Here is a 25,437-nt window from a genome sequence, read left to right as displayed (position 1 = left end):
AGGTGAGTGTTCAGCCTGGGCCTCCGCAGCCTGGTGGTGAGGCCCCAGGTGGGCTCGCTGTAGGGCTAGTAATGGCCGCAGGGCAGGACGGGGCGAGCGGTGGGCAATGGCTGAACAGCGGTACTTCTGGGCTGGGAAGCCTTGCTGGGGGGCGGGGGGCTCTTAGCAGCAGCTTCCAGAGAGCAGCGCCCAGAAAGGGGGCGACTGACCCAGTGGGGCTCTTGGAAGTGAAGTTGATGCAGAAGTTTACAGGAGAACTGCAACGTTAGTAACAATTTGTGATTTGCTCTGGATTCTCGGAATGTTACCAGCCTGGGTCCTTGGACTCTTGAATCAATAGAAATTGGTAAGAGGCCAGAGGAGAACTCCAGGCAAGGCTTCATTAGGGCTCTGCAGCACGAGGGAGCGAAAACAAGTAGCAGGTGCCCTTGCTTGCTCGCTGAGGAGGGCAGGCTGGTCCCTTAAACGGGCTGCGGATGGGGCGGATCAGAGGTGTGGCTTAGGTGGGCTGCCCACGCCCCTGGTGGCGCCGTGTGCAGGGGGCATGCGCAGGACCCTGCTTTTGCTCCCGGCACCTCAGAAGTGGCAGCTGGGTTTTGGCCTTGTTGTTCATAATTTGCCCCAGCTGGGCATGCGTGCAGTTGTTTTTCATCCATTATAGAGTCTTTGTATTTTGGTGCTCTAGGAGATGTTTGTTCAGGTGAAAGCACTGCAGCAAAGGGGCCCAGGTCCCAGGCTGTCTCAAGAAGACCTGGTATAGTTTGGGCAGCAGAGTGCGTGGAGGCTTCTTAGGGTGATGAGACTTGGTTAAATACATCGTGTGAATGTATTTGACCTTCTGAGCTAGGGTCACCCTTTTTTTTTTTTTTGCGGTACACGGGCCTCTCACTGTTGTGGCCTCTCCCGTTGCGGAGCACAGGCTCCGGACGCGCAGGCCCAGCGGCCATGGCTCACGGGCCCAGCTGCTCCACGGCATGTGGGATCTTCCCAGACCGGGGCATGAACCCGCGTCCCCTGCATCGGCAGGCGGACTCTCAAGCACTGCGCCACCAGGGAAGCCCCAGAACTCTTTTCATCTTGCAAACCCGAAGCTCTCTCCCCATTAAACCCTAACTCCCCATTCCTCTCACTCAGTCCCTGCCCCACCATCTACTTTCTGTCTCTCTGAGTCTGACTCCTCTAGGGACCTCACAGAAGTGGAACCGTCAAGTATTTGTCCTTTTGTGTCTGGCTTATTCACTGGAGCACAGTGTCCTCCAGGTTCCTCCGTGTTGTAGCCTGTGTCGGAATGTCCTCCCTTTCTAAGGCAAGGTCACCACTCTAAGTGGGTGTCCGGATGCTCAGATGAGGCTTTTCACTGGGGGGATCTTGCTGAACTTGACCCTCCCTTTCCCTCCGTCTCGCTGCCCTTTCTCAGCTCATCCTTCTCCCTGTTCAGTGAACAGGCCCTGAGCCCCTCTGTCCTCTGCCCCCAGCTGTGTCGTCAGTGCTGACCCCGCCTTCTGAGCGCCCTGCACTTCCCCCCACTTGGTGCCTGTGCCCAGCCCAGGCCTCCCACCTGGTCCATCTGACTGCGCCCTCCCCCTCCACCCCACCTCTTCCAGGAAGCCCTCCTAAGGGCTCAGCCTGCGCTGGGTGAACCGCCCAAGTCACTCTGCTTGCCTTTAGCCCAGCCCTTACTGAGCTGCACTGTAGCTATTTGCTTGTCCATTTCTTTCACTAGAAAGAGCTTTGTCTTCCTCATTTTTTTTTTGTTGTTGTTCCCCTGGTGCCTGGCACACAGTAGTCGCTCAATAATTGTTTGTAGGATAAACATAGGTATGAATAAATGAAAAACTGCTTGGGAACTCACCTCTGTGCAAGCCAGGTGGCATCATTAGGATCAGTGGGCTTAATTGCTGCATTTTATGGATTGAGATAAAGACCTTTTGGTGGAGATGTGATGAAGTTTGGGGTGAATACGGAAGGGACCAGTACCGTTTAGATAGGTTCTGTGCAAAGGTAGTATGTAGAATAGCTGCCTTTAAAGGCCTCCTGCTCTCTGAGTCAGGATACAAACATCTGTAGAGTCACACAGATTCTTAAGCTATTCAAGGATCGATTCAGAAAGTGCTCAGAGCACAGTGCACGGCTCCACGACTGTCCTAGTGGACACTGCACACCTTCCAGAGCCCCTTGGTGGTCCCCGTCCCTCGCCCCAGAGAGTAACCGCGGTCCTGACCCGTGGCACCAGGAATCCATCAGCTTTGGATGCATCTGCGCCCCTCACTGTGAGGTCCATTCATCCCGGTGTGACGCGCGTTCACACACCCGCGCTCCCGGTCCTGGGACGCGGTGCGTGGATGGAGGGGTGCCACCCTCCCTCTGCTCGCGGCCCGGGGAGCGGGGTGGGCAGCCGGGGGCGGGGCGCGCGCTCAAGGGCATCTTTGTGCCCCCGGCACTCAGCGCGGGGCCTGGAGCACAGATGGCCTCAGTAAATGTTTGCCGAGTGAACCCATGAATGGGCGTTTTGTCACTGGATCTTTTCATTTTTTCCCTTGGCTTGCTCCCCGTTCTCCTTGAAATACAGCTGCTTTCATGGGCCGCGTCTTTCTTTATTGGGTCGCTGGGCTCGTCTTCAGGGCCAGGAAGAAAACACCAGAAACGGACCCGCCCAGCAGCCATGTTCTGGGCGAAGGAGGTCTCCTTTGTGCCAAGAACAGACCCGTCTACACACTAGGAGGGGGCTCGGGGCCGAGGGGCTGGCCCACGGGCCGTGGCTCACGCAACGTCCGGGCACCAAGGCGGGGAAGGGGCTTTGACATTCTTGAGACAGCCCTCAACGTGCTAAGCAGCCAGCCCCACCTGCCCCTCCCACGGCAGGGCCTCTGCGGATGGATTTCTGCATCACATGATCCTTTCAGCAGGAGACACACACGCGCGCGCACACACACACACACACATATACGCGCGCGCACACGCAGGCTTTTGTTCCCTGTCCCCCGTGTCTGCTGATCGCGGGCTCAGCTCTGAAGTGTGGCTGAGGATTCTGCGAAAGCCTTAGGGGCTGCGCCCAGAGGCGGGCCGGCGCTGGACACAGGGATGAAAGCTCCATCTTCCGCTGGCAGCTGTGTCTCTGCTTCCTTGTGAGTCGCATAGTGCCACCGACCCCACCTGCGCCCCGGAGCCTTCAAGTCACCCCCCAACACAGTCACACGCACGACCACATTTCCCCGCCCCAGGGGGTACACGCCATCCGTGGAAAGGGTCCCCCTCCAGGTGTGTGAGTTTGCTTATCTGAAAAGTGCTGAGTCACAAAATAAAATCACATTGAGACCAACACTGACTTCACTGAAATATTAAGCACTGGGATTGTGGGGAACTCTGAGGTCCGGGATGAGAGAGAGCAGTCCCACTGACGTTGGTGACACGGCCCCAGAGTCACTGTCCACCTTCAGGGCCACAGCAGATGTCCAGCTGTGGGAGCTGCCGTGGGAGGGCCGCGTGGAGCAGGCTTCCCCCCCCGCCCCGACACCCCGCAGCCTGTGCATCGCCTCCACCCTGGCTCCCGGCGGCATTCAGCCCCGCCCCCTGAGGGGGAGGGGGCCCCCGGTGGTGCCCATAGAGGCCATGCTCCACCCTCAGTGACCAAGTGCCTTCTGGGTCCCTTGTCTATCCTGGGGTTCATTTCCTTGCTTGAAAACTCGAGTCACAACACCCACCTCACAGGATCGTCATGAGGGTCTCCCACTCATGACCCCCTCCCGGCGGCTGGGCTTCTCTGCTTGTAGGACACACGCTCCCGGGTCTGTGGCTCACAGGCTTCTCCTTGTCCGCCTGGTTGTCCCCCATCAGGCCCGGCGCCCTGCCCGGACTAACCTGGCCCCCAGCTCCCCTCGCAGTGCGGCCCTGCACCCACCCCCCATTGTTAATTATCGTCTGGTGTCTGCCTGGGGGTCAAGGTGAAATGCTCTTCCCACAGCTCCGTGTGCCCTAAAAGCCACTGGGAGAAGCAGGGGTCAGGGGCGTGAGGACACACGGCCACGCCCCTTGTTAGAACCCCCTTTCCTGCTTTGCTCCCCTAAATCCTAGGCTTGTGTCGTCCTTCCCGGGGACTGTGGGCACCCAGGCGGCTGCTCCCCTGGCCAGACGGACTGGGGGGAACCTTTTTATTCATCACTCATGGGTCAGCCAGAGGAAGGGCCCAGACCTGCTCCGTCCTAGGGTGGAATTGGGGCTCCTGCCGAGTCCGGCGTGGAGTGAGGGCGTGGGAGGCCGGTCTGCAGCAGGGGCTGAGCAGGTTAACCTGGGGGGGGGCAGGCGGGGCTGTACTGAAGCATAGTTGATAAAGAAACTGTATTGACATCTTTCAAGGAGTTACAGAAAAATCTCAGGGCGGATGATTCTGTCTGTGATCACAGTGACAACTCAACTTGTTTTCGTCCACTTTAAGGTTTGTTTCCCTCTGGAGCAAACTGATAGGATTATCTAATTTTCCTTTGATGCCAGAGCCTGATGACCTCAGAACTTGGGCAGGGTTTCTTTTGTGAGTTAAGGAAAGCTCTGGGACAGCTGCTGCCAGCACAAATATTTTGTCTGCACTTGTGGAGACGGGGCGGGGGAGGCCAGGGAAGAGGTGGATGCACTGGGAATATAGCTTTCGGGGGATTCGAGGACTGACAGGGGAAATTAGAAAAGAAATAGGAATGGTTCTGATAGCCCCCAGGAAGGTGAACATTCTGGAAGACTTCTCGGGAAACAGACTGCTCATATTAGGCAATTTTGGTTGGAGAATCTAATCCTCCTATTTCAAAAATGAGGTAAGAGGAAAGCCACTTTAAAGGACTCACTCTGTTATGTTGAGAATAGATGGTAAGGGGATGAGGGTGGGGCCGGGGGACCATTTAGAAGGTTAGCGCCTGAGTCCAGACGGCAGGCGACTGCGGAGGTGATGCATAGAGCTAGTCGGATTTGCTGATGAGGGAGATGCAGGTGTGAGAGGAAGATGCCTGAACACCTACGAATCAGGGGCCGCGTTCCGAGGGGGGAGACAGCGGTGGGGGGCAGGCTTCCTGGGGGACCCTCGTAAAGTTAGAGGTCTCTAGGCACATTCAGATGGAGATGCTGGGTGGGCAGCCGACCCTATAGGGCTGGAGCTCAGGAAGGAGGCTAGCTCCAGAGACACAAATTTGGGAGAAGTCAGTGTGTAGGAGGTTTGTAAGCTATGGGCTGGGGGGCGAGAGGGAGAGCAGCGAGGGGAGAGGGTGGACCCCAGAACAGAGGAGGCTGGGACTGTGACCCCGAACTAGGGGGAGACAGCCCGGAACAGCCTGGAAGCCACGGCAGCCCAGGCTGGGAGGAGACGGTGTCGGGCTACGGCTCTGACACAGCAGGCTCTTCGGTGGCCTCAGTGAGAGCAGCTCAGTGATGGGAAGGGCGGCCCAGTGGAGTGAGTTCAGGAAAGAAAGGGTGAGGAATTGCAGGAGTGGGGTGATCAGAGTCAGTGGGGAGACAAAAATAGGTTTGAAGGACGTGTCTACACCCTGACGGGAATAGTCTAGAAGTGGTGGGGGGGTGGACTCGAGGATGCAGGAGAGAGATACAAGCCTCTGGGTGGTGCCCTGGAGGTTAGGCAGGGCCAGTGTGAGAGGAGGGCTGATCTTTATCCACAGGCACAGGACAGAGGAGGGCTTGGAGGAGGTTCGTGGGCTTTGGTGGGGGAACAGGTCTGAAGCAGGATGCGGGTTATCATGTACTCTTCGGGGCAGACAGTGACCCAGATAGATCGAGCACTTGGGGTGGTAGACGCAGCTTTGGGCCTCGCCTCCTGACCTCAGGCCTCTGGAAAATCTGGACAATGCTGGTTGGCAGCTGCAGAGGCTCTCAGTAGGTCCTGATCTGTTTTGTCACTGTGGCAGGGACAGTGGTGCTCATCAAACACTCCATCTGCCCCCCACAGCTTGTAACCCCTCGACCCCCAGCAGGTAGGCAGTGACAGGTGACTATTTCTGGCTAATGGGCAACGAGAGGGTGTGATGTGTCACTTCTAAGTTGGAGCATTGAAAGGCTGGACCCACACCTGCAGCTGTGACCCAAGGAGCAGTCTGGGTCCTTGAAGGACCACATGCAGCAGAGACCCCACCCTACCTCTTACCCCCTTGCCTGCATCCCAAGCTAGAAATACATGAGCTGAGGATAGAGTTTGTTACATCACGGCACTGCCATTTCAGGGCTAAAATGTTACCACAGCATAACCTGGTCTAGTACTAACCCAAATACCACATTACCAACCATGGCATATAACAGAGTTTGGGTTTGATTTTGGATTAAAGGCCCAAGGATCTCGTGAGAGACTCCTGTGATGCTGTAAACATCCTCGATGTTCTTGTGACTCACTGGGCACGTGCCCGGGGGCAGCTGCATCTCCAGGTGGGCACATCACGAACCCAGGACTCACCCTTCCTCACTTGGTAGGAAGCTGACAGGTGTCCTCCCCACGGGCAGTTCTCTTATCCATCATCTAAACCCTGTAGTTCTTGGTTCTTGATGAATGAAATTCACACCAAAGCTCACAACCCGGTGGCAGAAAGAAGAGAGGGATGAGTCAGAACACCGGGGCCCCTTCGTCTCTTCAAGCAGACAGCTGGTAGGCTGGCCTCTTTCACAGCCTCCTGCTGGGCCTTTGCATCTGTGGGCCACGGCTACCTGGGAAACAGAAACTGCTGTTTCATCTGAGTGTTCTAAAATTGCAGAGTTTAGAGAAAATATTGGCCCTCACGGAGATGTGAGTGTTCTAAAATTGCACAGTTTAGAGAAAAGCCCGGCCCTGACAGAGTTCCCGGAGTTGAGGGGAGGAACTCAGGCCCTCCCCATGGCTTTGCAAAGCCAAGGCCACTCTGCATGGAGCCCGCCTCCTTCCCACCTGCCACCCTGTGGTCCCCTGTGGAATTACACCCTCCTGGTCCGGTTGGAATGGAAGGATCTGGTTACCGGTCTGCATTCTTATCTGATCTTCACAGGGTATTAGCCCTAGAAGGCGCCCTAGAGATAATCCAAGCCAATCTTCTCCATTTACAGCTCAGGTAACAGGCCTAGCAGAGGGGCCCAGGGCTAAGGAGCAGCGGGCCAGGCCTGGGGCCTGCAGCCTTGAGAAGTTCTCTGTTTATTCTTCCAGCATTTCCTCACTCAACCGCTCAATCAGTATTTGCTTTGCCTGTGACCGGCAGGGCCCCTGCTGGCTACCGCTTGGAAGATGAGAGACCCCGTAGCTGCCCCTAAGGAGCTTCCTGAGAAGGAAGATGGGCATGAAAAAGGCCACTGCATGAAACGATTGCTCTGTGGGCAGTAAAAAGGCAGGCCAGGAGAAGCTGCAGCCCGTCTGCCCGAGGCGGGGAAGCCTTCCTTAAGGGGCAGAGTCGGGGCAAACCTCCGGGGTTTCCCCTGCAGGAAAGCTGGGGCGGGCAGGGGCACGGCGTGCAGTGGCGCACAGGGCAAACGGAGGCGGTGGGTTCTGGCCGCCTCGTGGAGCTTGGTGTCAGCAGGGCATCAAGTCAGGAGGTGAGGGGCCTTGATGTCTGCAAAGGTGTTAGGTCTGAACACCGCTGAAGAACAGTTAGGGGAAGTGACGTGGGCAGGTTTAGTCACTCAGTCCATCTCTCCATCCATTCATTCGTTCGCTCGGTGAGAAAGACAAATTGGGAGCCGGTGAAGCAGGCGGCAGGGAAGCCAGTCGGAACGCGACAGCAGCCGCCCAGGCGACAGACGGGCAGGGTCTGTGCCAGGACGGAGGGCAGGGCGGGCAGGGCAAGGGCCGGAGGGGGCGGGGGTGACGCCCGCACTGTTTGCAGAAATAGGATTCCTGAGTTTGTGTGGGGAAAGGGGGGGACAGGTGTGCATTCACCAATGTCGGGATGACAGGAGGGAGAGGGCTGGGGGCGGGGGCAGCGGATGGCGGAGATGATGGGTCCAGGTGCTTGGGCACGGTTAGGAGGTGCTGGCCGGGAGGCATGCGTGCGGCTCGAAGCAGAGCGAGGCTGCCTGCAGGTTCACACTTTGGAGAGTGGGTGATGAGCAGGATGAGGTCCATGGATGTAACTGCCCAGGGAAAGTGCCAAGTGAGATGAGGGCAGGCCCCCGAAGGAGCTATCCCGGGCTGGGTTCTGCAGAAAGCAAATTCAGAGAGCTTAGTCTGAATGTTGATGAGAGAGGACGCTGGGAATGCACACCCATGGAAGGAGGGAGAGGATGGGCCTGGGAAAGGGAGCAGGACGGTGTGGACCCCAAAGCCTCCACTGACCCTGGGAACTGGGGCCCTTTGCTGCAGAGCTGGCACCTGGACAAACGTCTCCTTGAGCAACAGAATAGAAAGTATAAGGGACTAAAGGCAACTGCACGCATACGCAGCTGGGGCAAGTTATGGACAACAAGACACAAAGAGACCACAAACCAGCTGCCACTTCTGAGGTGCCGGGAGCAAGGGCAGGGTCCTGCGCGTGCCCCCTGCACACGGCATCACCAAGGGGGTGACACTAAGACACGCCTCCAGCCCGACCCGCTGACCCACCTCCACCCTTTAGCCTGTTTAAGGGACAGCTCGCCCCCACTTAGGGAGCAAGCAAGGGCACCTGTTTCTTCTTTTCGTTAACTTGCACTGTAGCAAGAGTCCAATTAAAGCCTTGCCTGAATTTCCCGTCTGGCCTCTTATCAATTTCTATTGATTAAGAGATTAAAGGGTCCAAGGACCCAGCTTGGCAACAACCCCATGGGGGGCTCCGGAGCTAAAATGGCTGTAGAGCCCCCGGGAAAGACCTCTGGGCAAGGAGGCTCTCAGCAGCTGAGGTAATCAAGAGGGGTGACACTTGAAGGTCCCAGACCCCAGGGCCCAGTGACAGTTCTTTCCTGGAAGGGGGATCTGCCCTTAGGCCAGAGGTGCTTTTTGGTCCACTTACTGTCACAACTGGGCAGGGGATACCAAATGACTCGCAAGTAGGTCACCCAGGAGCAGGACATTTTCCTCCCTACCCCTAGGGGTGACAATAGCCCTAACCTCCTCCTGACATCAGGGTGCACCTCACTGCTGGGACGCTGCCTCTGCTTCGAGACTTGCGGGGCTCTGGACACAAGAATCCCAAAGCGCTAGTGACAGCCACACATAGCAATGGCTTAGCGGACTCCTGCCATGTCCCCTGGGGGCTCTGATCCTGCGGTGAGTGACGGTTTGGGGAGCACCGTCCCCTAGATGGATTTCTGGGAGGATGGTGAGTGCGGCTGCTCCCGCTGCCACCCCTGGCGTCCTTGGCTCAAGACGTCTTCCTCTTGGGGACATGGCACCATGGGAAGCACTTCGGTTCAAGTTGCGTAGGGTGTCCTGGGGGATGGCTCCCCACCCTCACCATCTCTGAGCATCTTTCTTCGGTGGGCGGCAGCTTGTGGGTGGCAGAGGGTGATGAGACCAGCGGCTCCCGTGGGTCTGGGTCCACTCTCCCACCTCTTTCACTGTCTCAGTGACGTTACGTGGAATGCCACACAGAGGGCACACTCTGTAAGCACTTGGATGGCGGAGCTCTCTGAGGCCCTGCGGACAGGAGGGCAAACCTGTACCTGGGATGTGGCCCCCATGAGAACAAATCACTGGCGCCTCTGGGTGGAAGGAGCCCGTCACCAGCACCCTGCTCCCACCCTTGGGGAGCAGCGCCAGAGGAGAGCTGGGGCCTGGGTCTCCTGGCCAGTCGGACGTCTGGTGGCACAGTTGCAGGATCGACCTTGGGCAGTGGGATTCCGTGCTGCTCGCTCTTTGCAGAACCCCCATCTCTGCTGCCGTGGCGGCTATTTTGTTCTTGGCCCTTTGTGCCAGCCCTGGGTGGTGGCACACAGGGCCGACCAACATCAAGTGATGGAGTCCTTTGGTCACTGAGTTGATAAATTTGTTGCCTGTGGTGGACGTTCTCTGCTGGGTGATAGCACATGCTACAGTGATCTCCACACCTCATGGACAGTCCATCCACATGCCTCTTCCCCAGACTTCCTTGCCCTCCATCTTCCAGTCTTTCTTCCTACAGGTCCTTGACCAGCCCAGCCAGGCCACTGGCCGTTGCCCGTGAGTCTGTGTATACCCTAACCTTGGGCTACTGCTCTGTCGACACACAGTAGATGGCCAGTGCACTGCCAGAGTGAATCTGTGATGCAACTGCCGTCCATTTGTAGCTTGCATTGACCCGTCCAAAAACCAAGCTCAGGCTTTTACCCCATTCTTCAGCTATTTTTATGGGATCCTGCATACAGCCATAAGTGTGAGCTGAGGACGACAGGGCATTGGTGAAACAGAGGTGACAATGATGTAATACATCAGTGTGATATCATGTGGAATGTCTACAGACAGTGTAGCTCTTCAGACTACATTTTGTCAGGGGGTGGAGCGCTAACACAGCCTTGGGCTGTGAGTACTGTTCATATAAACGAATATTGTCATCCATCCATGTCAGTGCAGACTGTTTCTGCTCCTCTTTTCTGATCGGAAGAGAAAAGAATGCATTTCCCAAATCCTGGTCCACCTGCCATGTACCTGAAGACTTATTATTCTGCTCTGGCAAAGACACCACAGCTGCTGAGGCAGCTGGAACTGGGACTGCTTCTTGGTTGAGTTTATGGTGGTCCATCGCCGTCTTCCAGCCTCAGCTGGTGAAGTAGAGAGGGATGAGGACCACCGCCACTGCATCCTTTGGATCCACAATGCTCCAGCCTCCTCTGGATGCAGTACTGCTTGGCTGAGGAGGGGCAGTATCACAGGCTCCCCCCTGGCGTTCTCCACTATGGTAGCTCCTACCCCAGGCCAAGGACCCAGTATGGGGGCCGTGCCAACTTCCAAGTGCGTCCACCCCAATTACATGTTCAGGGACCAGGTGAATGGCCCCAGATGGGTCTGCAGACCTAGTGGACCCTTGGCCAGCACTCTGCTTATTGTCTGGTCCCTGTAGGCCCCCGTACTAGCAGGAGGACAGTGATGACACTTCTGGTCCTCATATCTCAATGCCAGCTCTGACCCTTGAAATGCCTGGGTCTTCCTCTTTCCCGAGTGTACCAGTACCTGAGTAAATGGCCACTGGTCCCTTTGGGGAAGGGCTGGGGGTCACAGTGTGTTGCAGGGGACCTGGTCACCTCTTCAGTTATTTGGTTCCCAGAGACTGAGCAAAGGGACCACAAGATCAGGGTGACTGCTGGTCATCCATCCTCCATGTTTTGCGACCAGGGTGCACTGCCAGAGTGAATCTGTAATGCAACTGCTATCCACTTGTAGCTTGCATGTTTTGTGTTTACATGTTTTGTGTAGGGTGACTACTAGCCTTGTATCGCCCTCACCTTACACCCTGAGCTGACTCCGTGGGCACTGTGGAGCAAAAAGGGCCCATCACAGCTGTCCTGCACTGGGCTGAAACGGCCTGGCCTTTACACAGCTGCCTCTGCCAGTCACTGGGTGTGGGCTGCCCTGGGGAGGGCGTGCAGACACTGCAGGAGGCCCCAGTGGAAGGCTCTCTGCTAATGGCGTTGCCAGCAGCTGGGACAACCAGTCCTTTCTTGAAGGGGTCTGGGTGGCACATCTCAGAGTCCATCCCAGAGTCTTTGGAGAAGCCAGTGTGGTTGATGGAGTGGGTTCCTGAGGACGTGGAGGAGAGGGTCAGAGCACAGGGGGAGAGATCAACCTGGGACAAGGGGAGGGGCATCTCCTGCTTAATGAGGGGGAGAAGGAGGTAAGAGTGGGGTCACATGAAGGTAAGGGTTTGAGAGGAGGGACAAGGATTTGGGGAAATCAAGCCCGATGACCTCTGTTTTCTTTGTAAACTCAGAAGCTGGGGCATCAGCTGAATGTGGGCTAGGGTTAGGACTTGAGGAGAAAAGTCCTCAAGGTAAATGAGAGGATGCAACCTGGGGCCCACAGGACAGTGTGTTGAGGGGCAGCTGATGATGGGGGGCCTGGAGGTTGTGAGCCCCACCTGCTGGGTCATGTGGCTTCCCCAGCGGTTATCTGAGCCTGCGGAGGAGTAGAAAGGAGGACGCTCCCACTTGCGCTGGGCAGGTGTCGGGGAGAACAGGGGGCAACAGGATGTTAGCTTGTTGCCTTAGTTTCCCAAGACAGCTCTTCAAAACTCTTTAGAGAGAAACTCTCTGTTTTAAAAATGGTGTTTGGGGCTTCCCTGGTGGTGCAGTGGTTGAGACTCCGCCTGCTGATGCAGGGGACACAGGTTCGTGCCCCGGTCCGGGAGGATCCCACATGCCACGGAGCGGCTGGGTCCGTGAGCCATGGCCGCTGAGCCTGCGCGTCTGGAGCCTGTGCTCCGCAATGGGAGAGGCCACAGCAGTGAGAGGCCTGCGTACAGCAAAAAAAAAAAGAAAAAAAAAGAAAAAAATGGTGTGTGTCTTCTAAGGGGACAAAGCATTAGCGGGTATTAGAGTTGATGTGTGGGTGACATCACCTGCTCCGTCAGTCCAGTTCATCGATTTATTCTTTTATGGATCATGCTTTTGGTGTTTTATTGTGAAATCTTTGTCTGTTTAAAGGTCACAAAACTTTTCTCCTACGTTTTCTTCTGGAAGTTTTACAGTTTTAGGTTTCATGTTTAGGTCTCTGAACCATTTTGAGTTCACTCTTGCGTATGGTGTGAAGTGTAAACTGAGGTTCATGAATAATTAAGGAAATGCAAATCAAAATCATGTTAAAATACTCCTTAGAATGGCTAAAATGAAAAAGACTGACCACACCAAGCAGCTGATATGGTCCTGGCTGAGGATGTGGAGGACCCAGAGCTCACACTCTGCTGATGGGACCATACAAGGGTACAGTCACTGTGGAAACAGCTTGTCAGGTTCTTAAAAAGTTACACATGGTACAACCATTCTACTCCTAGGTCTTTAACTACAAGAAATGAAAGCATATGTTCATAGAGATTTGTACACACGTGTTCATGGCAGCTTGACTGCAATATCCCCAAACTGAAAACAGCCCAATGGGCATCACCACGTGAGGGATAAACAAGCAGTGGTGCGCCCACCCAGCAGAACGCTGGTCATCAATGCAAAGGAAGGAACGACTGACACATGCAACAACCTGGATGAATCTCAAAATAATTGTGATGAGTGAAGAGGCAGACCAGAAAGTATACCTACTGTATGGTCTATTTACATAAAACTCTAGAAAGTGCAAACTAGTGACCAAGTACAGCACAGTGTTTGGGGGAGGCAAGAGGGGCTACAAGGGGCTTGAGGAAGCCTCTGGGGGTGACGGATATGCACATTCTCTTCATTGTGGGGATGGTTTCATGAGTTACACACGTGTCACAACTTCAGTTCGTACACTTTAAATTGTGCAGTTGTTGTAGGTTAATTATACCTTAATAAAGCTGTTAGAAACTATTGACCTGAAAATTAAGTACATAATGGAATCATTGATAATTAGCAAAGGGAACAAACTTTTAACAATACTTACTGTCTTAAATGTCAATTTAGTCGACTTAGATCTACTAGAGATTTAACAAGCACAACTCTGATAGCTCTGACATAAAACCCAAGAGTCAGTTGTAACAGAATCTGACAAAAACGGGCGCTGTGTGCGTTTACCACAAACACTCTGTCTCAACACACTGAAGCCTTCCTATGTCAACTCCGAGTGTCCCAGAGTGACTACAAGTCAAGGTCCCCAGCAGGGATGACAGTGGCCCCCTTTCACCTGCTTCCCACGCCTCTGAGAGGCACCTGTTCTTACTTCCACTTTGCAGATGGGGAGACTGAGTCTCAGGGGTTGAACGGTTAGCCAAGGCCCACGCTTGTACAGGACATCAGCTCAGGGGGTCTGGGTCCAAAGGCGTGCCAACCCACCCCGCTCAGTCCATGCAATTTTCCTTTCTAGAGCTTCCCCAATATCGCTGCCATCCTCACGGCTAGCTGCATTCAAGGCTTCCTGCTGTTATGGGGCTGCTGGGAGCAGGAGGATTTTGGAAAATCTAACCGAGCACGAGGGACGGAGGAGGCTGCCTTGAGTACTTGCGGCACCGACTGAACAGCGCTGCCCTCTGCTGGGCGGCGCGTCTCCACCAGGTAAGACGCTCCCACAAGTCTACACTGCTGTCCGCAAGGACGCCGGCCCTCCCCCTCCCCCGCCCCGCCCCGCCCCCGCCCACTCTTGGGACCCGCCCCCCGGCGTCCCACCTGGGCACCGCCCTTCCCCGGAAAGCCCCGCCCACACCGGGATCCGCCCCTGCCCCAGGCCCCGCCCCACCTCGGGATCGAAAACGAAGGCGCGCTCGACCTCTCGGCGCTCGCCTGCTCGGGTCTGGCGGCGGCGGCGGCGCGGCTGAACCGGGTCGGGCGCGTGCGGCGGGGCCTCCGGGCGGCATGGAGGGGCCGGGGGCTGCTGCGCGGGGGAACGTCTCCCTGCACAACTTCAGCGCGAGGCTGTGGGAGCAGCTCGTCCACTTCCACGTCATGCGGCTGACGGACTCGCTCTTCCTGTGGGTGGGGGCCACGCCGCACCTGCGCAACCTCTCCGTGGCCATGTGCACCCGCTACGTGAGTGCGGCGGGAGGGCCATGGGTGGGTAGAGGGGCCGGGGCGGGGGGCGAGGGAAGGGGCAGGCGGGGAGGGGCAGTGGCGCGGGGTCCGGGAGGGGGCGGAGGGGGCTAGGGATGCGGGGGAGGGATGGGGTCCCGGAGACCGGGCCGGTGGGGGCCGGACGGTGACCGAGGGCCTCAGGCGCGCGCCCCGTGCCCACCAGGTGCCCGCCGGGGAGACCGCGGATTCGGTGGCCCCCAGGGCTGTCCTGGGTCGGGGAGGGGCGCTTGGGGCTCCCCGGGACCGGGGTCGAGGAGGGTTGCGCTACCCACCCGGGGAGAACTGCGTCCCGCCGCTCGGCTGGTCCTCCTCCATTTCTGGTTGGAGTGTCAGAGCTCCCTCGTGGGACCTCTGCTGTCCGCTCACACTCGCCCTGGGGGGTGGCATCTGCCCGTTTTTCTTGCCGGCTCTGTGTTGACCACATTTATTTACGTTTCCGGCCCAGACCTCGTTCCCGCCCTTCCCCTCCCCTCCCATGTCTCGCTGGCGGGTGTAATAGGCATCTATCAGGGTGTAATAGGCATCTGTCAGGCTCCGGCCCTGCTCCTCCAGCAGCCAGCCCCTCTCTGTTACAGCAGCTCCGTCCCAACCTTGGGGTCATCTTTGGATCCCCTCTCCCACGTTTCACGCGCCCAGTGTCAGTGAAGCAGCAGGCACTGCTGTCAGCAGAACCTGCAGAATCCAGCCTCTTCTCACCTGCTGCCTGGGCCAAACCTGCATCTCTCGTGGCGTCTGAGGTCCCTTTTGCCACGTTATAGGTTTCTCAGAGCTGTTGTTGCAAAGTGCCACAGACTGGGTGGTTGAAAACAACAGGCTGATTCCCTCCCAGATCTGGAGGCCAGAAGTCTGAATCAAGGTGTCAGCAGGGCTGGTTCCTCCTGGAGGCTCTGGGGGAGAAGTCGTCCTCTGTCTCTGGGCTTCTGGCGCTGGTGGCAGCCTCGTCACCCCCAGTCCTGCTGCCAGTGTCACAGGCCTTCTCTGTGTGCCTCTGTCTCTTTCCTTCTTCTGAAGACACCAGTCCTACCAGATGAAGGGTCCTTCTCACCTTAACTTACATCTCAATTACGTCTGCAAAGGCCCTATTTCCAAATAAAGTCACCTGCACAGGTGCCAGGGGTTAGGACCTGGACGTACCTTTTGGAGGTCGTGGCTCAGCCCTCGGCGCTGCCTTACGGCCAGTTCCCCCTGGGCTGCAGTATCGTCATCCCTTTGCTCAGACCTTCCGAGAGTCCAGAGCCTGCACTGACCTCCAGGCCCTGTCAGCTGCTGGGGCGCCCCTGCCTCTCTGCCTTGGCAGTCACTCGCCCCTCTGGGCTGCTCCGGCCCTTCACCGGGCAGGCCTGCCTGCTGCCAGGAGAGGCTGCCGAACTAGGGTGACACGGGCCCACCGCAGGGGGAGGCCAGCCTGGGACAGGAAGGGGGGCCGTGGGACCCTGGGTGCTCAGGTGATCAGGAGCGTTGGGCCTTTGTTTTCCTTGCAGGACCCCATCCCTGTGTCCACTGCTCTCCTTGGGGACATGTCCGACACGACGTCCACCGGCCTCGCCCAGCGCTTAGGTAGGTCCTGCAGCTTAGCTGCCCGAGTGCCTGGGTGGGGACCTCGTTCGGTGGAGCCGGGAGGCGGTCACTGGAGGAGGAAGACTGTCTGGGAGGCGGACCCCCGGTCTCTGCGGGAAGGAAGGCCTCGTACACTGGGCTTCTCAGGGGCTGACCTGGTACCAGCACCGCTCGGGGCTTGTGCTCCCCACGGGCTCCCGTGTTGCCCTGGCTGCCATCCAGGCCGACCAGTGACAGGTGATCTTGCTCCTCCTCCTCGTGGGAGGAGAGGGCGAGTGATGCCCACAGTGCCTAGTGGGCGGCGGCTCCAGTTAGCCTCCGGGGGTTCGGTGGGGCCCTGCGGAGCAGGAGGGACCGCCCTTCGCCGCAGGTGATGTCGCTCAGAGCTCAGAAGGGTGACGGCCCGGCCTAGGGTGGCCTGAAAGGGCATCAGGCAGGGCCCCAAGGTTGAGGGCTCCAGCCCCCTGCACCCCAAACACGCGTCCTGCAGATGCCCGGGTGGTTCAGGTAAAGGTGCCCCCAGCTGGTAGCCATGACCGCCGGGTGGTCCCAGGCGCCTGGGGACCTCGACCGGCAGGGCAGCCTTGCCCCCCATCTGGCCTTCGTGTTCACAGTGTCCCAAGCACATGCGGAGCCCCGGGTCCCGGCTGGGGTGTGGTGATGAGGCCGGGCCCTGATTTTGAGGAGCTTATTTTGCAGTTGTGTTGATGGTCCTGTTAGCCTGATCTCCGGGGAGCTGGGATGTGTGTGTCCGTCGCTCCGGGACGCACGCGGACAGCGCGGCCACGCGGTGGAGGCACCGCCAGTACGTCGAGGGCCGGGGCTGGCACAGGTGGCCCACAGGTCGCACGAGACGGGAGACCTGGCGGCTGCGTCTCGGGGACGTCCACCGCACTTGTCCTTTCCTTTAGCCTGAAGCTAGAGCAGCCTGACTAGTAAGTTATTTTGGTAACTCCTTACGAGGAAGCAATTTAAAATGTACAGAAAAGCCGCGGGAGAGAGAGAAAGGATTCCAGCCTAGCCTTCGCCCGCACCCCCCCCCCAGGCGCTATCGCTCCTGCTCTACGTTCGAGCTGCTGGTTTTTTGTGAGCCACGTGAGAGCAGGTGGGAGGCCTGATGCCCCTTTGCTTCACTGTGTATTTGCCAGCGTTTCGGGGTGACGCACGCCCAGCAGGCAGGCCCCGTGTGCCGGGCCTGGTGGAGGAGGGAGGGAGGCTGCTGGTTTGTGGAGCTGGGACCAGTGGGTCCCCCCAGTGTGGACAGAGTCCAGGAGAGGAGGGTGGTGGGAGCTCGTTTGATGAGCCACGAATCAGCTGGTTATTCCAGTGAAGTGAGGTGGGCTCCCGGTGTCCTTGAGATGCGGCCTGGAAGCGGTTTGTGTGCGAAAACTAGGGTTCTTTTTCTTTTTTGGGGCATTTTGTGCAAACGTTGGGGCTCTTTTTAACATTCTCTCACGTGGTTTACGTCGATTTATAATCTGCATAATTTGAAACAACACAGACCAAAAAATACATTCTTTGTAGCTTAACTAAAGTCAGACGTTAATGGAGGCTCCCATCTGCCCGAATCGGCAAACCTGGCAGCCCTCGGCCACCGCCCAGCAGGGACGGACGGGCACACGTGGTGAGATGCCAGCACCCCAGGGGGACAGGCGACACGTGTGCTGAGGCCACAGAGGACCGTTCCGCACGGAGGTCACCTGCAGTTGAAAATGCGTCATTAACCGTCGTTAGTTGTCTGGAGGGTGGGTGCTGAGAAGAGACAGGTGCCCCGAGACAGTGTCTTGTGTGGAAGAGGTGAACGGCCTGGGGGCGCTGGGGGCTTCGGTGTGGACGGGGACCCGTTGCCCTGTGTGGCTCTGGGGGGCAGGGTGCGGCTGCCGGGTGGACCATGCAGGCGGGATGGTTCTTGGCTCGCGGAGGGACTGGAATCAGTGGCCCCCGGGGCCGGGGACTTTCCTGCCGCTGAACGCGGGCAGGCTGAGCGGCTGTGGCTCGACTGCCCCGGCTCTCCCCCGTCCCCACCTCTTTGCCTTTGCCGATGGGACTGACGTAGCCCCTGACTTCGGTGGGGGGAGGAGGGGCTTGCACCCGCCCCCTGTGGGATGGGGCCCAGGGAGGAGCTATTTCACCGAAAGAGGAAGAGGGGACCGGGACCGGTACCGGTACTGCCTGGCTCGTCCTCGGGACCTGTCCTGCCTTCAGGTTATGGGTGTGCAACTGCGCGTGCTTTTGGTGGTTGGAGCCGCTCACGTCGGCCATGAACGGTGCCGTAGAAAGGAGCTAAAACACGTCGCTCGCATCGCGTTGAGAAATCGTACGTGTGCGCGCGTGCGCCTGCACGTGTGTATGTGTAGGAACGCCGGTTCCCTCTGTGGGCGGGGGGAGTTGCCGGAGGGGGCGGTACTGAAGTATAGACAGACTTTTTGGGCCGTGCTTGCGGGATCTTAGTTCCCTGACTGGGGATTGAACCCAGGCCCTCGGCGGTGGAGGCGTGGAGTCCTAACCACTGGACCGCCAGGGAAGTCCCAGGACCTTAGTGTTTTAAATACTTGCACATTATCTGTGCTTTTTAAAAAGGAGCACAAGCAGCCAGCCCCATGTGCAGAGCGGTGGGTCTCAGAGGGTAGAGTCTGAGAACAGACTCGGTGGGTCTGGGCGGCCCGAGGGTCTGCATCTCTCACGAGGTCCCGGTGCTGTGGCCATGGGGACCGGACTTTCAGAACCGCTGTTCGGTGCCTGTGGTCTGGTCTGCAGCAGCTGCCCGCGACACCACAGGTGTCAGAGCTCGCTCCTCTCCCTGGAAGCCCGCCTTCCTCTTCCAGGCCTCTCCCCGCAGTGGGTTGCACGCGCCCGTGTGCTTTCTCTCGTTTCAGCCAGGAAGACCAGCAAACAGGTGTTTGTCAGCTATAACCTTCCAAACGCCGACAGCAGCTTCACGTTGCTGGTAGAAAACAGGATCAAGGAGGAGATGGAGGCCTTTCCCGAGAAGTTCTAGCCGAGGCGGCACTGAAGACGCGGGCGCGCGCGCCCGGACGGACGTCTGAATAAACGCGTGGGGTCTCGCCAGCTGTCAGCAGGGTCACGCGTGACGTTTGTTGTGAAAGGGTCGGTCTTCCCGCCGTCACTGGAGTCGGGCGCCAGGGCTGCACCTGCAGGAGGAGGCAGGCAAAGGGCAGGGAAGGTTCCTCGCGGTCCTGGGGGGAGGGCTTCGGGGCCGTTGTGGGCGGAGGGGCCGCTCTCCGTCCCCGGAGGGGAAATCAGTCAGTCACGACGCCGTCAGGCCCGTCTTGTCACGACTGGGGCCTGAGGCCCGAGGTCTGCGAGGTCCTTCCGTCGTGTGTCCCCGCGTCCCGCCGCTCCCCGAGTCCCACTTCTCTGGGCGCTGTTTCCTCACCTGTGAAGTGGGACGGTCTCACCTGGCTGGGTTATTGCTGGAAATGCTTCGCACACCCCGGTGCCGTGGCCCCTAGGACCTGGGTCATGGTTTTACCCTTTGTTGAATGGATCCGAGCGTGTCAGCCCCTCCCTGGCTTCCTGCTGCCCTGTCTGTCCTCCCGTCCCCTTTCCTCCAAGTCCCAGGCCTCTGCTGCGTCGTCTTAATCCTTGGCCTCTTCCTGCCGCTTCAGGTGGAGGAGTCCAGTCTTTGTGGTACGTGCACTCCTTTCCAGAGGCCGGTGTTTCTCAGGTCAGTGGCTCTTAACTTGACTTCCGGTTGAATTGCCAGCAGAGCTTTTACAGGTTCCCCTCCCCAGACTCAGGCGGGCGGAGGCCCAGGTTTTGTGGGGTTGGAAAGCCCCCCACGTGCTTCTCAGCACAGCCAAGGCCGAGGACTACAGGCAAAGGACTCTCTGATCTTTGGGGTCCACGTGGACCCCTTTTGTCATGAGAGGTGGATGGTTTCAGGCCCTCTGACACGGTTCATGCGATGGGTGGCAAGTCCCGTGTCGAGCCAGTGCCGGCAGCCAGAGCGGTGACACTTTGGCCGGGACGGAAAGGCCCTTCCGGGGACCAGGTCTGGGGCTCAGGACGCTAACCTGCAAGGCCCTGGCCGGTTGTGGTCTGGAAGCACAGCGGGCACCTTTCTAGGAAGAGCAAGTAACGCAAAATCAGGGCTATGGAGAGGAGAGTTCGGTATAAATACTTTATTAAAGAAATATTGCTTTCTTGTTAAAAAATATTACATTAAAGAGAGCTCTGGGTTCTCAGTCTCTCCTGACCGAATCACAGTGTGAGAATCGTTTCCTCTCAAGGAACCTTCAGGCCACGGATTAGATTAGCAGGACATCCACACACAAGAGAAAAGAACTCTGAAATCTGCTGTTGCCCCCCATTTCTCGGGGTCTACGAACGGCAGTTTGAGGTTTCCTCTGCCTCTGCCCGCCTTTACGATGGGGAATCTGCAGGCAGAGAAGCCCCCCGCGGTCCTCCGGGGGCAGAGCTGAGGCTGGGTTTTCACAGGCGCTAAAGTAGGGACACAGCGAGACCTGAATCAACAGAGTTTATTACTCGTAGCCAGTGGTCACGTGGCCCTTCACTGGATACCATCAGATGAGGTAGGGAAGACATTCCAGAGGAAGTTTGTTAATGGGGCAACATTTTTATTTCTGTACGTTTACATACAAATCTCCCCCCAGGGTACAAAAGCTGTGATGTCATGCAGACAGGAACGTGGAAGGACAGGCCAGGACTGGGTGCAGGTTTGTGCTGGGAGCAGGCACCTCCAGGCGTCCCGTCCGTACGCGGGCCACATGGTTCTCACACAGAAATCTCCGGCTCGGGGCTGCTGGGCCACCAGGGCAGGGCACCCCCAGCGGCACGCAGGCCTCACTGCGTCCCCACCACCCTGTGGCCCAGGGGCTTGTCCTTTCGTGGCACCTCAGCCGCCCTTGTGCGGCGCCAGGAAGTGGTATTTGCGGGCAGTACTTCCTCTGGGTGGTTTCCTTCTCCTGTTCTGTGGTCGGACCAGCTTGCCAGCCCCCCTGCCCCTAGTTGCAAGTGGTCATATAGTCTTTCTGAAAATGTAACATTTAAAACTTTTACTGTGTGTTTTGGGTGCTAATAGGCAGGGTATCAGGTGAGTTGTTACTGATTTCCAGACAGGAACAGAAGGCAGGAGGATCACATTTGTACCTGACTCGTTGGAAGGGGGTCCCGGCTCCCGGGGGGCTGGGATGGAGGGTGTGGCGTGATGCCAGAGGAGGAGCTGGACCTTCCCGGGCAGCGGGCTGGGCGAGCCGGGCGGCGGACGTGCAGTGGCAGGCGCCTGAGAAGCGTCTCTCCACTAAGCACGGAGGGTGCTGGGCCGAGGGGTCCACGCGTGACCACAGGGGTCTCACGGAGCAAGGCAGGACTGGCCCCGGCTGGGCTTGGGGCTGCCTCGCCCGTGTGTGGGGTCTCATGGGGCTCGGCCCACAGGAAGCTTTTCTGCTTTGGCCACGCTCACAGCTGTCCCTCAGGGGACCAGCCTGACCTGGGGCCACAGGAGGGGGCACGGAGGAGCCAGGAACCTCCCCTCGCTCACACCTGCCGGACTTTGGTCCCGGGAGCCCCGCCCTCGCAGCCAGCTTCTCTTTTAGTCCACGAGCTGGTCCTGACTGCTGCGGTCACAGTGCTGGGCTCCTTGGGACCAGCGTCTGCTGTTGTCACTTAAGACGGACCTCGGACTTTGGAATGGGGTTCTGGGAGTGCTGTGCCCACCTTCCTGGAGGTGCCGGCTGCCCCCTGTGGCTTGAGCACGATCCCTAAAGGTCTACACGGCCAGCGGGAGGGCACGCAACGGCCTGGGGTCCGGCGAGCAGCCTGGCTGCAAGGTGTCCTGGAGCTGGGGTGATGGGTGCAGACACACCTGCCAGGTGTGGCCCAGGGACCCTGCTGGCCCTGTGCCTCACGTCCGCCCTGGACCGGGGACCCTGCGGCCGGCATGCTGAGAGAGGCTGAAGTGCTTCCCAGGTTTGGCACTCGAGCTGCACAGGTGTGAAGAAAGGTCTTGTAGATAAAGGTGAGTGCAGACGGACGCTGAAACACAGAACGGACGTGACTCAAGACACTAGGCAGGGCCACGAGGGGCTGGGCCGGTGGCCCCGGACCATGCGGTGTAGCTGCTGGCACCACACAGGCCTGCGAGTCTGCTCACCACCTCATGGCGTTCTCACCAAGCCAGCGGCTCATCCCCGTGGCCGCCAGCTTGTAGGGGCACCATGGGGGGATAGTAAGACAGACTGGAGGGGACAGGAGGCGAGCGGGGACGTGCTCCACCTCTCTCCTGGGCCTCGGAGTCCAAGCAGCCGTGGGCTGGGAGTCCCCTCGCTGCTTCCCACAGACCCGGGGCCACACCTTTCCTGGAAGAAGAGCCCATGGCAGAGGCACCGTGGGGAGGTGGACCCTTCCAGGAAGAGCCCAGGCTGTCCTGGCACTGCCACAAGGCAGTGCCTGCCTGGCCAGCGAGTGCTATTTCTCAGCACCTCCCGCATTTCCTCTGAAACGGCTCCAGACAGGTGCAGAGAGCCTGACCTGGAAAGGCAGGGGGACGAAGTGAGGCACATGATGAAAACCCTCGGACACCGGGGACAGGGTGGGGCTCGACCTTTGGTGAGTTATTGCTTCTCTCAGTTGGTCTTGATGCTCTCGGAGGCTGGGGCCAGCTGGGCTCCCTGGTGAAGGGCCTGCTTCTTGCCCCAGGCCCAGCTCCGTGCTGACGGAAGCAGAGGGCATGGGGCCGTCCCCCGCAGGCTCTGGGGTCTCCGCCGGCGGCCAGTGGAGCCGAGGCCTCCAAGCTGGTGATTTCTGTGCTGTGTGTGCTCGGGACGTGGCTGACGGGCCGTATTTGCAAGAGCACCGCTCCCTCCTGGGGGGCTGCCTTAGTTGCCTATTTAGTTATTTTCCTATTGGTTTTAGTTCAGGAAGTAGCCGTGTGTTCAGGCTGTGCTGGCAGAAAAGCTGACTGCAAGAGGGGACTTTCCTGCTGGAGCTGAACTGGGAGGAGGGGTGATAACAGTAACTTGTCTCCGACTCGATGCATCTGCCGCTCAGGAGCTGAGCTGGGCAGACCTGCCTTGGAAGACCGTGGCGGTACCGCCACTCATCAGCATTTCTGGTGAATGGTTAAGCTTTTCCCCCAAAGAGCTTCCAGCATCAAGTATAAAAGGATGATCTTGCAGGAAAGACTAAGCTGGTTTTAATGATACCGTGAGCTGCCTTCCCCCAGCACATGGGAGCAGGAGCTCTTACCTTACATACAAACCTTTAGAAACCACACAGACTCTAGCAAAACCTTAACCATTCACATTTCAGTCTGAATAAAGCACAGCTGTAGGAGTGCTCCAGACGGTGGCTGGTCGGTCTCTGCGCACAGCCTCGGGGACAGCTGGCTCTGAGGGTGCAGCCGACCTCCCGGGCAGCCTGGGCTGCGCGGTCCTTACAGCGTGTCCTCGGCCACCGCGTCCCTCTTCCCGAGGAGGTGGCTCCATTTCGAGATCCGTGAAGGGAAGGGAATAAAGTGCTTCTCGTAAAAATGACCAAAATAAATACAAACGTTTCATGGCAGAAAGGAAAGTCTTTGAAGGGTCGTTTGCAAAGTCCTCTTCCTCAAACATGGGCTCCTTGGGGGTCCCCACGCTGGCCTCAGCAGAGTGGGCCCGCCCGTGGCCACGCTCAGCCTGGTCCGCCCCCAGGGCCCTGCTACATGGGCCGCCCGCCGTTGGCTGTGGCACGGTCCGGCAGCCCGTCGCCGGCGGTGGCCGCGTCGTGCAGCCCCGAGTAGTCCTTGAGCTCGGCGTTGGTGAGCAGGAGGGGCTGCTCCCCGCGCCTGGGCGGCAGCAGGGGCTGGCGCGTGTAGTGCTCGCCGTCGGGGATGCTCTCAGGCAGGTTCTGGTCCCGGCTCTCGGGAAGCAGCAGGAGGCAGATGATGCAGATGAGCGTGCAGCAGGCGAAGATGATGTGGTGCAGGAAGTAGCCCTTCTGGTTGTGCAGCTCGATGATGGGCGCCGTCAGCATGCCGAAGCCCGCACTGGCCAGCACCAGCCCCAGGCCGCCGCACCTGCGGGAAGCGCACAGGTCGGCAGCAGGTCGGACCCACAGGCATGGGGCCCCAGCACCAGCGCACGGCCAGCTCCCCCCAACCCCCTTCACCTCCTGCATCTGCTGCCACCGCTATTCAGTGAACATTTTCCTTGCCAGCCCAAAACTTCTTACTTCATTTAGTTTGAAAAGTGGCTATAATAAATACCACCGTAAGGGGACAACCAGCTTCACTTTCCGTGAATAACATAACATTTTGTTTCTCAACGCTGTATCAATTTACGTTGTTTTCCGAGGCTCGCTCTTCATTTAGAAGCGGGGAGGGAGGCCGGGGGTTAAAGAAGGCATTAAGGACACGTCGACAGGAGAGCTGCCGAGGTGGTGGAGCTGAAAGACCCCCCCCAGCTCGCCTCTTCCCCTGGGCACGCCGGACTCACAGCTGCGCGCAGAGCAACCATGGACGCAAAGGACCAGAGCCTGCCAGAAAAGATCTACAACTGAAGACATAGAGAAGGAGCCACAACGAGACGGGTAGGAGGAGCAGAGGTGCGAGATGATCAAGGCTCGTGACCCGCACCGGGTGGGCGACCCACACACTGGAGAGCGAGGACATCGTGGAGGTTCTCCCACAGGAGACAGTTCTGAGCCGCACGTCGGGCTCTGTAGCCTGTGGGTCCTGTACCAGGAAAACGGGCCCCCAGGGCGTGTGGCTTTGAAGGCCGAGGATGGGCTTTCAGGGGTCCCAGAGGACTGGGGGAAACAGAGACTCTGCTGTTACAGGGAGTACACAAAATCCCACGTGCACTGGGACCAAGGGCAGAGCAGTAACTTGATAGGAGCCTGGGCCAGACGTACCTGCTGGACTTGGAGAGGCTCTCGGACAGGCAGGGGGGCAGCCGTAGCTCACCCTGGGGACGTGGATGCTGGTGACAGACGTATTTGGGAGCTTTCTACCACGGGGACGCTGGTGCCGGCGACCGCCGTCTTGGCTCATGAGCTCCGAGACCTGGTCCCACCCAACTGCTTGTAGATGCCAGTGCTGGGACGCCTTGAGCCAACCAGCCAACCAGCAGGGTGGGAACACAGCCCCACCCCTCGGCAGACAGGCTTCTTAGAGACTTCCTGAGCACACAGCCAGCCAACTCTGGACACGGCCCTACCCACCAGAGGGCCAAGATTCAGCTCCACCCACCAGCTGACAGGTGCCGGCCTCTGTTGCTAGGAAGCCTGCACGAGCCTCTAGACCAGTCTCACCCACCACGGGGCAGAAACCAGAAGCAAGAA

The 25,437-nt window shown here is 58.4% G+C and overlaps 2 protein-coding genes across 4 annotated transcripts in view; one reads left to right on the top strand and one right to left on the bottom strand.

Annotated features, from left to right (window-relative positions):
- Positions 1-19,219, top strand: part of PSMG4 (proteasome assembly chaperone 4) — a 73,314-nt gene extending 54,095 nt beyond the window's left edge. Inside the window, exons 4-7 of one of the 2 annotated variants that reach the window (XM_082637660.1) lie at positions 13,877-14,064; positions 14,234-14,535; positions 16,059-16,134; positions 19,011-19,219. In XM_082637660.1, the coding sequence (XP_082493786.1) occupies positions 14,362-14,535; positions 16,059-16,134; positions 19,011-19,132 (372 nt within the window). In that variant the 5' untranslated portion in view covers positions 13,877-14,064; positions 14,234-14,361 and the 3' untranslated portion in view covers positions 19,133-19,219. Of the gene's footprint in view, positions 1-13,876; positions 14,065-14,116; positions 14,536-16,058; positions 16,135-19,010 lie in introns of those variants that run through there. The other variant, XM_082637661.1, reaches the window with a different exon arrangement.
- Positions 19,220-19,869: 650 nt separating this feature from the next.
- The window catches only part of SLC22A23 (solute carrier family 22 member 23), a 148,683-nt gene continuing 143,115 nt past the window's right edge, over positions 19,870-25,437 (bottom strand). For both annotated transcript variants that reach the window (XM_082637658.1, XM_082637659.1), the window contains one exon: positions 19,870-24,172. In XM_082637658.1, coding sequence (XP_082493784.1) covers positions 23,815-24,172 — 358 coding nt within the window. In that variant the 3' untranslated portion in view covers positions 19,870-23,814. The remainder of the gene's footprint in view (positions 24,173-25,437) is intronic.

This window comes from Mesoplodon mirus (assembly GCF_964341445.2).
Source record: "Mesoplodon mirus genome assembly, chromosome: 12".
NCBI lineage: Eukaryota > Metazoa > Chordata > Mammalia > Artiodactyla > Ziphiidae > Mesoplodon > Mesoplodon mirus.
This window is presented reverse-complemented; position numbering and strand designations above follow the sequence as displayed.